Source organism: Oncorhynchus masou, chromosome 30, assembly GCF_036934945.1.
Source record: "Oncorhynchus masou masou isolate Uvic2021 chromosome 30, UVic_Omas_1.1, whole genome shotgun sequence".
Taxonomy (NCBI): domain Eukaryota; kingdom Metazoa; phylum Chordata; class Actinopteri; order Salmoniformes; family Salmonidae; genus Oncorhynchus; species Oncorhynchus masou.
The window spans coordinates 36,761,921-36,780,793 of NC_088241.1; the positions used below are offsets into that span (position 1 = coordinate 36,761,921).

At 44.1% G+C, this 18,873-nt stretch overlaps 1 protein-coding gene across 3 annotated transcripts in view; it reads left to right on the forward strand.

Moving 5' to 3' along the window:
• The window catches only part of LOC135522595 (RNA-binding protein 33-like), a 46,491-nt gene that overhangs the window by 20,001 nt on the left and 7,617 nt on the right, over positions 1–18,873 (forward strand). The window contains exons 8-15 of one of the 3 annotated variants that reach the window (XM_064949017.1): positions 267–496; positions 2,601–2,940; positions 4,041–4,102; positions 8,896–9,022; positions 11,070–11,449; positions 12,311–12,604; positions 12,838–13,140; positions 13,977–14,615. In XM_064949017.1, the coding sequence (XP_064805089.1) occupies positions 267–496; positions 2,601–2,940; positions 4,041–4,102; positions 8,896–9,022; positions 11,070–11,449; positions 12,311–12,604; positions 12,838–13,140; positions 13,977–14,615 (2,375 nt within the window). The remainder of the gene's footprint in view (positions 1–266; positions 497–2,600; positions 2,941–4,040; positions 4,103–8,895; positions 9,023–11,069; positions 11,450–12,310; positions 12,605–12,837; positions 13,141–13,976; positions 14,616–18,873) is intronic. The other 2 variants (XM_064949019.1, XM_064949018.1) reach the window with 2 other exon arrangements.

Sequence of the window (18,873 nt, forward strand, 5' to 3'; positions counted from 1 at the left end):
TAACTCTAAAATGTATTTACACAACATTGATCAAAAGAAAATGCTCAACAAATCCAGCTTGAGCATGTATTTTGAGCATGTATGGGCTGTATTTGAGGGCTGGTTTCACAGACATAACTTTTAGCCTAGTCCTAGAATAATAAGCATGCTCAATGGAGATTCTTCATACGAAATGCTTTTTAGTCTAGGACAAGGCTTAAATCTGTGTCTGGGAAATTACCCCTGAATGTTGTAATGCTCACTTCCTGATGTGTTTTGCCCACCAGAGCTCTCTGAAGAGGCCAAAGCAGACCTGATGGAGTTTGAGGAGAAGGAGCGCCAGAGGAAGCAGGGCCGCTTTGGGGGCCGAGGAGGAAGAGGAGGAGAGAGAGGAGGATTCAGAGGACGAGGAGGACGGGGGGGGTTCCCCGGATTCGGGATGGGAGACTTTGGTGGAGGAAGAGGACGAATGAATGACCAGCGGCTCCCAATGATGCCACTGCATATGGGCATGCAGGTAAATCTTAACAAATTGAACTGACACAATGCAAAAGGTTTGCTTCATGTTTTCATTTTTGACAAGGAAAAAATATTGTGGTACTGGTATAGTCCCGGCCGTAATGTTTACCTGCAAAACTAATAAGGCACAGCCATGAAGGCTTATTGTGATTGTTCGCAAATATGCCGTTCTCTCCATGGCCTATTGAAACCGTGATCACTTGTGCGTGAACAAAGTCAACTATTCCGCTTCTCTGCTCCCCTTATCAATGTTGATATATGGATTATACCAAAAACGTTGGTGGTAGTCCATTTAGACAGAATTATATTAAATTAATTTAGTTCTTTGCGTAGGATTTAGTTTCTCATGGCCTTTTATTAGGTATCTTTTGAAGCATATAATCCATTAATCTAAGTTGTTCATCCATTGGAAGTCATTTTCTGCAGATAAGACTTTTCCCCAGACATTTTTTTCTTCTTCCCGGAATTAAAAAATCCCAAAGCTTCTGCACACGTTTTTTTACTTTACGCACACATTTTGTGGCCTCCTTCCCTTCACATTTCTCACTGTCAATCGTGAATGATAATTCTTTAACAGTGAAACACCCATGCAGCATCTGCATACAAACCATTTGATCTCAATCAGTTTCATGAGGATAGGCATTTAGATTTTCTTGAGTTTATGTTGTTTTTGAATTATGTATAGCGAGCAAATATTAGAACAGACGGTGTTAACAAATTGCAGCATAGCCTACTTGTGTATTTTGTCTAGTGGCGTGCGCTGTTGAGTTTTGGTCACATGAGTGAAAAAAAATGCGGTGGTATTTTTGTCTTAAGCCTGTCGCATACTTCCCAGTTGAAACAGTTAGCACATATTTTGTCAGGTTTTTGTTCGTTTTGGTGTTCTGCAGTGTTTTAGGGAGCTGTTCTCGCAATTTTTTTTCTTGAGGCAAGTCTGTAAGTCGTCGGTAGACGAAGTCTTCGCCCATTCGTCGGTGATTGGTCAAAAGTTGGGGTGGGAACTATGGACGGGAGTTTTCAATGAAGTGTTTGCTGTCTTTCAACGAGAGAGACGAGAGAGCACAGCAGCAGTTAGGCCCTACTGTCTACAGTGCACTACTAGTTTTCATGAACCTTGTTTCACTTGAGAAGAACTGCACCAAACAGCTTAGCTAGATGAAAAATTGCGCGACCAAGACCTCCTCAGTGAAAAATGTCAAAATTAATGACAGATTTCTTGATTTATCTTAGATTAATTTGGGCTATTTTGAGGAAGTGTTACTCCGTATGTTGTTATGGTTGCTCAAGAGGGACGAACAACATTAATATTGCCGCTTTTATTGAAGGTCTTTAGGGGGTATGCAAGCACAGACGTTTGCGTTGCCTAGCCGAGGTGGCTAGGAGCAAACCGAACCTATGTATACAGACGTCTTTAGAGTAATGTAATACTATGCTATTGCATTTGTTATGCAGAATACTATCAATATGTGATCTTGCAGACATTGATTCAGCTTTGATCCGACTGTATTAAACGAGCACCAGTCGCCTAATGTCGCCTGTTCTCTACGAGTGAAGTAGAGCATAAGCACGTGCGGAGAAGGTGATCGGCTTCAGCATCTTTAGTCCGGACAAAAGAAGCGATCAGATAAAACTCACGTCCGCAGCCACTCCGTTTTCTATATGAAAAAGGAATATCCTTTTAAACATGCCTCTTTAAGAGGTATGGGAACGCTCAACTGACATTCATGCATTCGTGTTAGTGGCGATGTACTGTGTGGGGAATGACTGGAGGGGTGAAAATATCTTAACTTGGTTTAGAATTGATATATGACTGGCCAACAGGTAATTGAATAGGAGCTAAAGTTAACATATAGGCCTAGGTGAGGGATTAGTGGTGTCTTTATTTAACTAATTTACTGAGTAATACAGCTTTCACCTGGTCAGTCTGTTATGGAAAGAGCAGGTGTTCGTAATGTTTTGTATACTCAACACATCTGACTTGATGTATTGGTCTTCCCTCTTTCTCACCCACTATCTCTCCATTACACTCTCTCTTTCTCCTATCTCTCTCTCTCTCTCTCTCTCTCTCTCTCTCTCTCTCTCTCTCTCTCTCTCTCAATTAGCAGTCTCCCGCCAGAATGCCTCCCCCTCACCACCAAACTCATCATCAGCAGCACCATCGCCAGGGCGGCCCCGGTGGCCCCCGAGGACCTCTTTTCCAGGAGCACAGTGGGGGCTCGCTGGCCCAGCAGCCCCTGCAACCCCTCATCCCCCAGCACATGGCCCATCGTAGCTCTCCCTCCTCACACGGGGCACCAGTCAGGCCCCAGATGGACCCGCCTCCCCGCATGATGAGTCCCCCTCCTTCACACAACCACCCCCACCAGCAACAGCAGCAGCAGCAGCCCAAGAACATCCACATCAATCCCCACTTCAGGGGCCCAGCGTCCTCCCCTGCACAAGGTAGGTCTGCACTTGCGTTCCAAGTAGCACCCTATTCCCTATTTATAGTGCATTACTTTTGATGTTGTCATAAATGGCACCTTATATTCCCTTTGGGCCCAGGTCAAAAGTAGTTCTTTATTTAGGGAATAGTGTGTCATTTGAGTGGCCCACTGGGTCCTTTTTCCTTAAATTTTGGACTTATTTTAAGGATAGCACCTCCATTGAATGTTTTGAATATTTACCTCTAAGCAAAGGCGTACATTGCCGTATGGTTTGCAGTTATCCGTGCACTGCTTTGAAAAGTGTCTGGATTAGAATGTCATGTTGTTGTTTGGGTTGAATGACAAGTGAGTAGGGCTTTCAGCCAGTAATAGGTTTATTTACTTGTCGTTTTTTGGCGGTATCTCCATTCCATTCCTTGAGATTGGTTTATCTTCCCTGTCTGTCCATACTGAAATGTGTTGGTGAGGTGTTTGTGTGTGTGGGTCTCTGTGTGTGAAAAGATCAGGGATTGCCTTCAGTCATGACTAGGGGTGTGTGTAACAGAGATAGACAGTCGGTGTGTGTTTTGAGGGGAGGGGGATGGACAGGATAACGGGAGTGTTTACCAGAGGTTGGCATATGTCCCTTAACCCATATTTGCAACGAATTGTCCTTTTCAATTCCTGTGGAAAATGAATTGCCATTACCAGTTGCAACTCAAACTGATTTATGAATTGAAGATGCATGGAGTATTTACTGAAGTCAAAAAGCCTCATACGGTGTGATGAAATGGCCTCTTTCAGAGCCAAAAGTACCCATCCTCCTTGTCCATTAGACAACTTCAACCGCAATGCTTCACTATGTTCGTTCATTCCTTTTTGCCTCTGTCCAGCTGTGTATAAATGTGAGCCCATCTCGGAGGTGAAATGTAAGATGCGTGCCTGTGAATCAGCCTTTAGTACACACAGAGGTGCCTAATGGACTACCCTTCCTTCTCCCCACCCCTGCGTTCTCTCTTCCTCTTCTCATTTCTCTCTTGGCCCCTCCTCCTTTGGTCTCTCTGCCCCATCTACATCATTTGCTTCCTCCCCCCCCACCACTCCTCCCCCCCCCACCACTTCTCTCTCTCATTGCAGTGCCCTTGATGCCTCCTGCCCAGAGCCAGCCCAGACCTGCTGCGAGTCCTCAGAGGTTCCCTGTGAGTAGCAGCTGCTCCTACACACACTCCCCCATCACACGGTTAGCGCTGGGCCTCTTTGTGAAGGAAATATCATTATCGCAATTAGATACCCGCTCTGGTCCAAATACTGTTGGAGCAAATCTGTAAACACTCATACCGAGTCTGTCTGCACAACTGGAAATGGTTGATAGGGGCTTTTGGCCGTGGCTGGCCTTCTTGGAGGGCTGTGGTGGCTGAGGCTTAAATTAGTTAGCACTCTTTATGGATGTGCTAGGGCTCAAACCATGTGGTTGGCTTCACAATGGAATCCTGAAATCAGGGCATGTCCCAAATGGCACCCTTTTCCCTACATAGTGCACTAATTTTGACCAGAGTCCTATGGGGATAGGGTATCATTAGGGACACAGTCCAGGATACAGCCCACTACCACCAGTGAAAATACTACTTTTTAGGGAAATTTTGTGGCACGAAGTAGAACAGACCTTTAGAAGGCTGTTTTGAATTAGAAAAACATCCCAATAGCATAATTTTGGTTTAATACTAAGGGATAAATAGGTATTCAGTTAGTTAAAAAAAGGAAACTGAAGTCAGTGAAGAACCTCTGAGACTTCGTTTAAACAGGCACCCGAAATCTGATCTTTTAACCAATCAGATCTGAAAAAGATCTGATGTGATCGGTCAAAAGACGCAGCCAGATAACATAGAACTCATTACAGAGATGACAGGAAAGGAATGCCTTTAAAGTGATTACAGGACTGGCGGGGAAGTGAATTGGCCAGGCAGCCAACTGTGCCTCAAGTTACTCAGGTTGCATTAGTGCTGGGCGATTATATCAGATTAATTTGAATGTATGTTTTTTGCGCGATATTCCAAATGCCTCTATTGCAAGAAGGTTTTGAGGTTTTGTTATTTTTCATTTTTATGAGTGTTTGTCAGCTTGTTCTCATGTTGTATATTTGGTCTCCTCTCCTTCGAGCCTCTGTGCTGTGTGTACCTTCCCAATTTACACCATAGATCTGTATATAATTAAGAAATGTAAGTCTCCGCCCTAACAATGGGAGTCGTTGTCTCAAAGGCTGGAAAGCAGGCGACAAGCTTTGGTCCAAAATAATCCCATAGAAATGCATTGGTCTTATTTTGGACAGATTTTTAGCGAGACTGAAACGTCTCCCTTAGCCTCTTCCTCTATGGTTTACACACACACCAAGCCCCTCCCTCTGCCTCTCATGCCAGCAAAGTTGAGATCACATCTTCCTCTCTGGCAAGCGGTTTCAACTCGCTATTTGCATTTGAGGTTTGGTCCAAAATAATCGGTAATATGGACACCATAACACATTCAGACAATAAGTAAACTTTTCACCCTTTTCATGTCTCATCTACTCAAATTGCGCACATAGCAGGCACAACTAAAACGAGAGTATCACTGAACATCGATTCTGGAAAATGAATGCTCAGTTTGTCGCATGTGGAATTAGTATGTTAGCAGCATTTTAGTCTAAGACTCTTGTACTAGCTGTCTAGTCTTTGTTTTGTAAATGTGCAATTAGCATCAACACAATCATATAAGGAATTGGCAACTCTTTGTCATTCTGAGAAATAAGTTAGGCCACTTGATTTCAGCATCTGAACAAAGTGCACAGGCTAACAGGCTTTTAAAACAGTTGGAGATGGACAGAAGTGTGTGTTCATAACAATTCAACTGTTCAACCTTGTTAGCAAGCAAATGGATCCAAGTTGGCTAAACTTGAAATATAAAGATAAGCTGGCTAATCACCAGCACGTGGGCTTGAGAGGTTGTTGATGAGACCTATGTTCATTTTCTATAGCCTAATACCTGCTACAAGAAGTCATTATTGGTAAATGTGCATTATGCATGGTTATATTTGGAACAAAAAAGGTCCTTTTCATAGATGGACTTGAAAGCAAGATCCAGTATTATTGCAACAAAAAAAAGCAAGTAACATTCATGAAATATTGTAATTATTTATTAGTGGGTCTTATGGTTGTGGAAGATGTGAAGTTATACCTAGGTTAAATATACAAGTCCTGAATTCATTACATTATTGCTGACTGTTTGAAATGCAGTGTATTTCACCTTTAATTGTATATAACGCATATTTAGAGAACATTTTTTTTAAATGAAATACAGTACCAGTCAAAAGTTTGGACACCTACTCATTCAAGGGTTTTACTTTATTTTTACTATTTTCTACATTGTAGAATAATAGTGAAGAGATCAAAACTATGAAATAACACATATGGAATCATGTAGTAACCCAAAAAGTGTTAAACAAATCAAAATATATTTTAGATTCTTCAACGTAGCCACCCTTTGTCTTGATGACAGCTTTGCACACTCTTGACATTCTCTCAACCAGCTTCATGAGGTAGTCACCTGGAAGGCATTTCAATGAACAGGTGTGCCTTGTTAAAAGTTCATTTGTGGAATTTCTTTCCTTCATGTGTTTGAGCCAAACAGTTGTGTTGTGACAAGGTAGGGGTGGTAAGGACTGGGGGTCTCCGAGGAGAGGTTTGAGAACCACTGGTGTAGAGAACAGGGTGTCAAGCTAATTGATGCCCAGGCATCAGGTGGCACTGGTGCTGACTGACACCTTCTCGGGAAGAGCGTTTTATATGGATTAATGCAAATCAGACATTGACAAATGGCTGCATCCAATTGCATTTGGCAAAAGGTGTACTTATAAACCTTGTTAACAAATGAGCCAGAATCTCGCGTTTAGAATATGAGTACAGTTTTGGCGTTTTTCAAACAACAATCATTCTCGTCTCCTTTCCTGTCTGTGATTGTGGTGTACGTTGATAGCAGAGAGGCTCCAGTGTGTAGCAGAGCTGTTTTTCACAATTATCAGAGTTGGAGGGAGAGGCTGGGCTGATGCCTAGCATAGTGTTGGATTCCCCAGCTGTCATTTACATTTAGGCTGCTGTTGCCAGGGACACGATTTGAAATGCAGGTGACAAAACACCCAGCAACATCCATTTACCACTGGGCAGCAGATTATGGATGATTATCATACATTACCCCCCCCCCAATATGTAATATCATTCTATAAAATATTTGGAAAATGTATTATGAAATATTAATCTGAGGTTCCAATTAAGAGCTAATTAGGGGCTATGGCGATAGAAACTGCTAGTCAAGAATACATTTTTAGGTTTGTAATTTGGCCCAAATTTGGTTTGTAATTTGGCCAATTTCTTGAGTCTAGCATAAAATATTATCCAGCATATCAAGGGACTGGTGGTTAAAATATAATATATTTTGCCATTTGTTCCAAATGTGAATATGTTGTAATATCATCAGGTTAGATATTGAAAAGATAAAAGTAGCCTCGGTTCCACATTGTCCAAGCTACAAAGATGACATTAAAAGGTGACATTGAAGTCACATCAGGGCAAATTTCTTTCTGATGGTGGAGGCACTTGTCTAACATATCTTTTAGTCTCATTGGTCAACAGTACCATTGTCCTTTACATATGAAATTCCTCCATAAACAGTGGCAACAATGTGAAATTTGTACAAGACAATATGTCCAAAGAGGGACCGACCAAAAGAAATGCCACTTCTAATCCTCTTCATTTCCATTTCTCAGTGAATGGTTTGACATATGACCCGGTCCATTGTATGACGTTTGTTTTAGCTAGCCCTCCTCTTTCCGAGAGGGATATCTGCAGCATCAGTTACACATTGAGCACCTCTCAGCCTGTTTATCAAGGATTAGCACTCAGTGCGGATGAGCCGCGTTATCAAATTCATACAAATTTCCAGAGGTATTATGTAGGCAACCGAGTCTCCATTGTGCAAACCGGACTGACCTTTGGAACAGAGCGATAATGTCCAAACTAACAATATGATCCGCTCCCTCTCGTCCTCTGCTTCGTTAAGCCCCGTTGATTAACTTTCTGTTAAGCAACTTTGGCGACTCTCTCTCCCTTCCAGCACTCAAAACGCGCCTCTATCCATTTCTAAATGCCGGCAATCTACCGGCGAATCAAGGTGGATTAAGCCTAGATAGCATTTTAAGTAATTTACAAAGGGGCGAGGAGGATGGAGGCCTAAGCAACCCAGTTGTGGAATTGCCACGTTTTGAGTTGAAGGTTAATTTTTCAACAGAGACGGATGTTTAAGCGAATAAAGGAGAGACCGGCTATGGGAGAGGGGGGGAGGGGGGGGGGGGGGGATCTTATTCCGAAGAGGGATTATGGGATCGTTATCTGCTGCTTTTCCTTGAAGGTAGACTAGACGGAGCACTGTGGGGGGATTTTGTGCTGTGTGGAAAGCTGTTGTACATACACAATGGGTAGATGAAACAAAGAAATTAGCACTGATCTAACACAAGCCCAATATGCTTTGCCGTCCATGTTCCCGATACGCGAGCAGGTCCCGTCAACAAAGTTCTATGTAGGCTTTAGTGCAGGTTTACCATAGAGATCCATTGTGTTATACGATTGTTTACGTTCTTTTAGCCGTTTCTCAAATTAATGTTTTCCTGGCCAAGATGGCAGATTTTTTTGTCATGATGCTTTAAGATGCCAATGAACACTAGTGAATTTAGAGGTTTACTCTCACTTATTCTCAATGGTATTTCTCACAAAATGGTGTAAACATTGATACATTTTACCCAAGTCAACATCGTGCCTAATGAGAATCAATTCCGAGCACTCGCTCCGTTTGTAGTAAAATATTGTTACCCGAAATGCACCCTTTTCATTAGTTTTAATTAGTTTGTGATTACTGTGGTTCCCAATGTGGAATTCAATGTATGAGTGTGTGTGCACCTCTCCCCTCACAGGGATCAGGGGACTTCCAGCAGCAGCACATGCCTGGTAATTTTGGCCAGAGGCCCCCGCATCACATGGAGCCCTGGAGGAACCAGCCTCCCCCCACCCCCCAGGACAGAGAGCCCTTCTTTATCGGGGGTAAGACCACAGCCTGCATCTCAAATGGCACCCTTTTTTCCTATTTAGTGCACTACTTTTGTCCCAAATGTCACCCTATTCCCTATATAGTGAATTACTTTTGACCAGGGCCCGCTCGTCATAAGTAGTGCGCTATATAGGTAACAGGGTGCCATTTGGGATGCAACCTCCTCACCTAGACACACACACCTAGCTCGCCCACCCACGCGTCCTTCCCTGCCTTTAAGGGGTTAAATCATCTCTCTTAGCATATCTAAGCCTTCTGGGCATTAACCCCTAGCAGTATACCTTCAGGGTACGCTGCGAGCGTAATTGCAGAGTTCCATTAACTAAATTAATGTTATACAGTGCCTTCAGAATGTATTCACATCCTTTGACTTTTTCCACATTTTGTTGTGTTACAAAGTGGGATTAAAATGAATGTAATTAGATTTTTTTTTTGTCAACGACCTACACAAAATACTCTAATGTAAAAGTGGAAGAAAAATGGGTACTTTTCTAAAAAAGTACAAATGCTGTATATCTTGATTAGATAAATAAGCAATACATGTTAGAATCAACTTTGGCAGCGATTACAGATGTGAGTACATTTTTTTATTTGTTCTTCAAGCTCTGTCAAATTGGTTGTTGATCATTGCTAGACAACCATTTTCAGGTATTGCCATAGATCACTGTGCTCTTGGTAAGCAACTCCAGTATAGATGTGGCCTTCTGTTTTAGGTTGTTGTCCTGCTGAAAGCTAAATTTGTCTCCCAGTGTCTGGTGGAAAGCAGACTGAACCAGGTTTTCCTCTGGGATTTTGCCTATGCTTAGCTCCACTCCGTTTCTTCTTTATCCTGAAAAACTGCCCAGTCCTTAATGATTACAAGCATACCCATAACATGATGCAGCCATCACTATGCTTGAAAATATGGTGTGGTAGTCAGTATTGTGTTGTATTGGATTTGCCCCAAACATAACACTTTGTATTCAGGACAAAAAGTGAATTACTTTGCCACATTTTTTGCAGAATTACTTTAGTGCCTTGTTGCAAACAGGATGCATGTTTTGGACTATTTCTATTCTGTACAGGCTTCCTTCTTTTCACTGTCACTTAGGTTAATATTGCGGAGTAACTACAATGTTGTTGATCCATCCTAAGAGCCATCCTAAGTGTTCTCCTATCACAGCCGTTATACTCTCTTAACTGTTTTATAGTCACCATTGGCCCATTGGTAAATTCAGTGAGCAGTTTCCTTACTCTCCAGCAACTGAGTTAGGAAGGACACCTGTATCTCACCATGCTCAAAGGGATATTCAATGTCAGATTTTGTTCCCCATCTACCAATAGGTGCCCTTCTTTGTGGGGCATTGGAAAACCTCTCTGGTCTTTGTGGTTGAATCTATGTTTGAAATTCACAGCTTGACTGAGGGACCTAATTGTATGTGTGGGGTACAGATATGAGGTAGTCATTCAAAAAACATGTTAAACGCCATTATTGCACACAGTCAGTCTTTGCAACTTATTGTGTGCAGTCTTATTTAGGCTTGCCATAACAAAGGCGTTGAATACATATTGGCTCAAGACACTTCAGCTTTTAATTTTGAATTCATTTGTAGAAATCCCAAAAATCATAATTCCACTTTGACATTATGGGGTATTCTGTGTAGGCCAGGTTCTCAATTTAATACATGTTCTTTTCAGGCTATAACACAACAACATGTGGAAAAAGTCAAGGGGAGTGAATACTTTCTGAAGGCAACTGTATGTATGTGCACCGACATGCTTTCGAATGAGTCGGGGCTCCTAATATACAAGCGAAGCGTGTCACACATTTTCTAAATCACTGCTTATGTGGAATGAAATATTGGTGTTGTGTTATTTTCTGTTGATAGAGATGTAGGCCTATGTGTGCTGCTTCCCTCAGCCTTAGTCCATGCAGCCAAGACTCAAGGCAGTCGCTGTCTGATGTATTAAAAGTGAGTGGGAAATGTGGCGACGCAGCAAACATCTTGACGTCTCTGTTGTGGATTTTTCCTCCCTCCTACTTCCCCTCCTGTTCTATAGACCCAGGGCGGTTCCCTGGGCAACAGCAGCACATGTTCGAGCACCAGAACCCTGGCTTACTCATAAACAGTAACAACCATCAGATCCCCAGCCAGGGCCACATGGCCTTCAACCAGCCAGGCCTAGGAGGGTTCAACCAGCCAGGCCAGGGTCCAGGGGGCCAGCTAGGGCTGTTCCAGAGAGAGCCCCCCAGACCCAACCTGCCTCCCCAGGGCCACCCCCAGGGCCACCAGGGCATGGCCAGCCTGACGGGGCTCGGTGGACCCCCCAACACCAGGCCCTTCATGGGTCACATTCAGCCCGGGTTTCAGCAGCAGCAGGTGCCCCCCGGGCCCTTCCCCCTGCAGCAGCTCCAGTTTGGGATGCAGGTACGGATGAGAGTAAGTGAATCATCTACCAATGAACGTGTGTGGCGGTGGCATGCGCTTTGCCTGTGCAAGGTGGAGTGGAATGATTCAGGGGTTGGTCCACAACTGGGTATGTGTTGTCTATTGCTGAAGTATTTACTGGGCATAGATGGAAATCACTTCAGTTCATATTGTATAGTATGGGTTTTTACAAGCTTCTTCACAATTAGTGATTATGGGGTTGCAGGTGGTTAGAGCATTGGGCCAGTAACCAAAAGGTTGCTAGATCGAATCCCCGAGCTGACAAGGTAAATATCTGTCGTTCTGCCCCTGGACAAGGCAGTTAACCCACTGTTCCTAGGCCATCATAGTAAATAAGAATTTTTTTCTTAACTGACTAGCCTAGTTAAATAAAGGTTCAATAAAGAAATAAAACAATTATACAATACCTGTTGGGATACATATCAAACGTGAAATATGGTCCCTTTTCTAAATTCATGAATTTCGTACCATTCTTACTCAAAAATATTGGAACCGCTTGTTGAATATTCCTTGTTTAGTGAAAAAGTAATTAAAACAGCTAATATTTCTCAGAGAGACCTTCCCATGCGGTATGAATGGTGAGGCGCAGACAAGAGTGCCCTCTAGTGTACGGCTCATTGTTCTACCTCTGTTGCCGCGGCTATATGAGGACACCGATTGGAGGTTAATCATATGCATGTAACCGTTTCTCCTTACAGAAGCTCCAATCGCCTGCATATGAGAACTGTGTGGCTGTGGCTGATTTTATTTTTATTGTTTCAAGTTGTAAGTCAAAACAGTCAATCTTTTACCCTGTCTGTCAGAATCACTCATTCTTCCCGCTTTGTCTTTTTGCGTTGAAATTAAAACTAGGGCTTGATGCAGCACGGCCCTCCCCACTCGCACCTCCAGCATCACGACTTGCCTCTCTCCCATCAACAACAACAGCAGCAGCACCACAGACAGGACCTGTCTCAGCCGCCCCCCCACCACCACCCACAGCACCAGCTCCACCCCAACGAGCAGCGGCAAGGCCCCATGATGCACCACGGCGGTGGGCAGGGCCAGCCCCTCTTTCACCAGATGCAGCAGCACGGCAGCCCCAGACAGACGCACCCTGGCGGACCCCACCAACCGCAACGGAACGCCCCCATCAGGCCCAGGATGGTGAGCAGCTACTATCGGTCGTAGGACTATTTGGATTCATGACACGTTCCAACTGATTTCGAAGGAATCAATGTGCTTTGCTTTCAATCAAAAACCCAATGTGCACAGAAGTAAAAAAATCACATTGGTTATATAGATATATCAAGCTAATGTCAGTTCGGAAGTGGCTAGTGATTTTAGAATATGATTGTGATCAAAAGACTAACAAAATATAAATCCCCCCCCTTCCACAGAACCCTCCTGCACTGAAAGTCCTTCCCCAGCGCAACAGCAACCTCCGCGAGCTCCCCGTGGCACCTGGCAACCAAAACATGAACAATGTCCGCCCCGCCTCGGTGCCCAACGTCAGGCCCGTTGCCAGGGCAATGCAGGCGGGGGTGCGACCGAGCCTGAACGCTTGGCCGGTCACCGGCAGTGGCAGAGGGAGAGCCCAGCCTACTGCTGCCAACAAGGCTGCAGCACAGCTACCTGGACCACCTGAAAGAACGGTGGTTCGCAGGGATTCCACAGGCACTCAGCCAAATATAGCAGTACAGGTCAGTCCTGCACCACATGTTTGTTTCCCCGTTTTGGCCATGACCTCAACACTGTTTTGTTTAGACACTACTTTTGTGTGTGCCCCAAACGGCGCACTATTCCCTACATAGTGTAAATAGGGCTCTGGTCAAAAGTGGTGCACTATGTAGGGAATTAGGGTGCCATTTGGGACGCACACAAAAGTATTGTCTAAATAAAACGGCGTTGAGGTCATGGCCAAAACGGGGAAACAAAGGCAAACGGCTTGGTTTCTCATGTGTGACTCGGTATAGTTGAGAAAGTGGCTTCTTCAGTTTCACCAATCATTTTGTATTTTTTTACCATCACATTTAATGCGTGGCGATAATTTGAGAATTTTGACAGACATTGTACCTGTAAAATTCAGTAACCTGACATATTAAGCCGTGCTAAGCCCGCCGTGTTCAGTTAGTTGGGCCAGTGAATGCTATTCTGTTTATTAATGGCCCGATCATAAGGTTATAAATTAGTTGAGACTCGTTCACCGGGAGTCCATTGGAAACGGGATCAATATCATAGTATATTTCTCTGGGGTATCGCTTCTCATTACTGCTGTGAATGTCACACCAATTTAGACGGTTCCAGTGGTAGTCACTGCAGCTCTGTGACTGCACCCTATTCCCTATAGTGCACCCGCGCTAGTCGAAAGTAGTGCACTATAAAGGGAATAGGTTGAGGGGAACTGTGTGCCCATAGGACTTTGGTCAAAAGTAGTGCACTATATAGGGAATAGGGTGCCAGTGGGGGATGCTTCCCATGTTACTAGCTCATGGAGAGTGTGAGTGTGATGTTTCTCATAGTGTTTGGTTGGTTGCAGGATCCTGATGAGGACGAAGAGACGCGGCAGTACCGTCTGAAGATCGAGGAGCAGAAGCGACTCCGGGAGGAGATCCTGAAGAGGAAGGAGATGAGGAGGCAGATGCAAGCCGGCGTTCGCAAGAAGGAGCTTCTGGAGCGCATCAACGGCCAGGGTGACCCACCACAACAACAGCAGCAGAGGCAGTTTCCACCTAAACCCCAACAGCCCCAGCAAGGTTCTACTGCCTTCCCTCCTAACTGCACTCCACCGACGCCCCCCGCACTCCGCCAGAACGTGAAGACCCGCCTGCAGATGACCAAGGGCCCGGGTCAGCAAGCCCCAGCGCTAGGCTGGCAGGGGGGCCAACAGGGGCAGTACACGGGCCCCGGTTCCAACCCTACCCAGCAGGCCCAGCAACAACATCAGCAGCAGAGGAGGAACGTTACCCAGCTGAACCCTATCAGACCAGGGGGACCCACTGCCCTGGGGAACATGCCCATGCAGGGAGCCCTGATGGCAGGTCTGGGTCCAGGCCAGGCTCAGGCTCTGGGGCCTAAGTCAGGGGTGAAGAGAACTGTGATGCAGCGAGCCAATAGTGGAGACAGAGCGGGGCCACACATCCCACAGAAAGTTAGAGTTGTCAAGCTTCTAGGAGGGGTGAGTGTCTGGTTTGGTCATTTGTTTTTAGACTTGACAAATATAGGATTGCAAAATTCTCTGAGATTCATGGAATCAGGAGGGAAATCTGAAATCCTTTAACATTTACATTTACATTTAAGTCATTTAGCAGACGCTCTTATCCAGAGCGACTTACAAGGATATCTGGAAAATATGGACATTTGGGAAAATGTACTGGAATTTTACAACCTTAGACAAATGGTATCTTTATTGTTTGGTTAGTGCCCTTTGTCCCTCCACCCTCCATCATTGTTCCCTTGAATTCAACTCAAGAATTTCCAGATACTTTTAAATGTCACTCACTCCCTAGGAGGAACTCATTTTTTGTAACCTATTCGGAATGACATATCTCTGTCGGTTTCATTTTGGCAAAATGGATCCAAAGTGTCTGATTCCCTTTGTTTGAGTGGTGGTATTGAGGATTAGGTGCTTCCACACCAATCTTACCTTTTAAACAATGAAAGGCGCCAGTCAATAAACTGTCTGGCATTCATCTGACATTTATCGCATTTATTTGGTAGCGACACCAGTCCACTGCCCTCAAAGGTTGGTGTCTGTCCTTTTAAAGGCAAAAAGATAAAGACAAGGGAATTTGGAAGTGTAAAACAGAAAAGAGCGTTATAAGCCAACTGTGTCCCCGATTCAATCCCTCCTTTGTCAGCGTCGATCATTTTATTCTCATTTGATCAAGTCACTGCCACCGCCTTAATTATCAATTCATCTCGTTTGTAAACTGGAAATGGCTTTGTGTTCAAACATTCATATTTGTTGTTGAGGCCTTTGTGAGATGTGATGGTATTTTGGAGTAAGCTGCGTTGCCGCCATCCCAGAGGATAAGGCTGTAAAGGCTGAATCGCAGGCTCTCTCTCTCTCTCTCTCTCTCTCGCTCTCTGCTGCCTTAGATTAAGATAACTGGGTGTCAGCCGCGTTAATAGAAACCTGTGCCTAGCTATCTGAAGTGCCGCATCTCAGAGGGAGAATGAGAGAGAGGGAGGGAGCCCATAGCTGTGCTGAAAAGCAGATTCTCCTGATGCTCTCTCTTCCACATTGTTCCGCTGTCATCGACGGCAGCCTGACGATGTTCTTTCCCTCGCTCTCTCCTTCTCTCTCCCTCCCTCTCGCGCTCTCCATCAGCCGTCTCTCAGGTGTGTGAGCTATAGAAACGTCAACCGTCAACCCCCGACACGTGGCAATTAATCTTCCTTTAACAGGGCGGCTCTGCGCCATAATACCTGTGTGTAAAAAAGAGTCACCACTTTTGAGGGATTTGGATTTGTATAGCTTAGGCAGCGCAGATAAGGGGGAAATTAAATTTTCATCAGACAGAACAGGGCCCTACAATGCAACACGCGGCACAAAAGCAAGTGGGGTGGGGAGTAGAGGGGGAGGGGTAAAGGGACAGGGAACATGTCACTTGGTTGTAATGCAGCTTAGCATCTGATGGGTGCAATCAGCAGCTGTAGATTTCTATAGGAGGATTAATCCATTTGCTGGGTGGGGGGGCAAGAGACAGGTCAGTCATATATATCACTGCTGTCTTTCTCTCCACCGTTCTCTCCCTCCCTGGTATTGATCTGTCACATTTAGAATAAGAGAGGAGACGATTTAGAATAAGAGAGGAGACGAGAGACGACCTTTCAGCTGTGTCAGCCTGTGCGTGTTTGTGTGTCGTGTGTGTATAAGCATGGTAATCGTAGGCTGCACAGCCCTAGCTATCTGTAACTCTATTTAATAATGAGTGTGTCCATCTACCATTCCGTGTTGTATCCATTCACAGCATGAGGCCCACACTGCTCCACCTCAAAGCTAATGTCTTCATGGGTATTGTGAGGTGTGAACGGGGAAGCCAGACTCGCTTCAGACATTGCTTTGGCGGTCTTTTTCAACCATTCTGGAATCCGTGATCGGTCTGTGTTTTCTGCATCGCCGGGCACTTGTGTTGATTTCGAGGACTTAGGACTCCAGTCGGACAATACACTGTATAACTGTGTGTTAAAACCAAGAAATGTGTGGAAAGGCAATCGATCAGAGGGTATATGTCCGAAATGGCAACCTATTCCCTACAAAGTTTACAACTTCTGACCAGAGCCCCCTATGGGTAGTGCACTACAGTCAAAAGGAGTGCAGTGCCTTCACAAAGTATTCATACCACTTGACTTATTCCACATTTTGTTGTGTTTCAGCCTGAATTCAAAATGGATGATATATAATTGTTGTTCACCCATCTACACACAATACCCCATAATGACAAAGTAAAAACATTACATTTTAGAAAATGTATTGAAATTGAAATTAGGATTTATGTAATTTACTGAAGTATTCACACCCCCAAGTCAATGCTTTATAGAAGCACCTTTGGCAGCGATAACAGCTGTGAGTCTCTATAGGTAAGTCTCTAAGAGCTTTCCACACTTGGATTGTGCAACATTTTCCCATTATTCTTTTCAAAATTCTTCAAGCTCTGTCATTCGTTGTTGATCATTGCTATGACAACCATTTTCAGGTCTTGCCATAGATTTTCAAGTAGATTTAAGTCAAAGCCACTCAGGAACTTTCACTATCTTCTTGGTATGCAACTCCAGTGTAAGTGTGGCCTTGTGTTTTAGGTTATTGTCCTGCTGAAAGGTAAATTCGTCTCCCAGTGTCTGGTGGAAAGCAGACTGAACCAGGTTTTCATATAGGATTTTGCCTATGCTTAACTCCATTCTGTGTCTCTTTTTTATCCAGAAAAACTCTCCAGTCCTTAAAGATTACAAGCATAACATGATGCAGCCACCCATATGCTTGAAAATATGGAGAGTGATACTCAGTACTTTTATTGGATTTGTCCCAAACATAACACTTTGTTTTCAGGACAAAGCTTCACCACATTTTTTGCAGTATTACTTTTGTTGCAAACAGGATGCATGTTTTGGAACATGTTTTATTCTGTACAGGCTTCTTTCTTTTCACACTGTCAATTAGGTCAGTATTATGGAGTGACTACAATGTTGTTGATCCATCCTCAGTTTCCTTCTATCACAGCCATTAAACTCTGTAACTGTTTTAAAGTCACCATTGGCCTCATGGTGAAATCCCTAAGTGGTTTCCTTCCTCCCCGGCAACTCTGTTAGGAAGCACGCCTCTATCTTTGTAGTGACATGGTGTATTGATACACTATCCAAAGTGTAATAAATAACTTCACCATGCTCAAAGAGATATTCAATGTCTGCTTTTTATTTTTCCCATCTACCAATAGGTGACCTTCTCAGCCAACCATAGCAAAAAAAAACTGGTCTACAGAGATGAGGCAGTCACAAAAAAAATAATGTTGACCCTTGGCCTACAATTTCCGCGCCCCTACAGAAATCTAACATGATAACAAAACATTATTATCAAAATCCGTCTGTTTAAGCTAAAGATATCTATTTTTTTTGTTGCCTGGGCTGCGTCTCAATCCACCGCACCCACCAATATTACATTTCCACATCTGCAGTGAAAGATGGCAGAGCTCGAGCGGTGTTTGTCAGACCATGGGACATCCCGGAAATTGTTCTTCTTACAAAAACATCTGTAACGGTTTGGCCTGCAAACTATTATGACCACTACTAAGACTTATCATAAGGTCCCTGGTACTCGTTTAAAAAATGAATGGAAGTATATATGGAGTTTAGTGCCTAAAATAAGGGGATACTGATGCTGTCAGTTAACTTCTGGGCCACATCCTGACTGATGGCAGGCCATTCTTGCATAATCAATGCTTGGAGTTTGTCAGAGTATGTAGGGTTTTGTTTGTCCACCCGCCTCTTGAGGATTGACCACAAGTTCTCAATGGGATTAAGTTCTGGGGAGTTTCCTGGCCATGGACCCAAAATATCAATGTTTTGTTCCCTGAGCCACTGAGTTATCACTTTTGCCTTAATGGCAAGGTGCTCCATCATGCTGGAAAAGGCATTGTTCATCACCAAACTGTTCCTGGGTGGTTGGGAGAAGTTGCTCTCGGAGGATGTGTTGGTACCATTCTTTATTCATGGCTGTGTTCTTAGGCAAAATGGTGAGTGAGCCCACTCCCTTGGCTGAGAAGCAACCCCACACATGAATGGTCTCAGGATGCTTTACTGTTGGCATGACACTGGACTGATGGTAGCGCTCACCTTGTCTTCTCCGGACAAGCTTTTTTCTGGATGCCCCAAACAATCAGAAAGGGGATTCATCAGAGAAAATGATTTTACCCCAGTCCTCAGCAGTCCAATCCCTG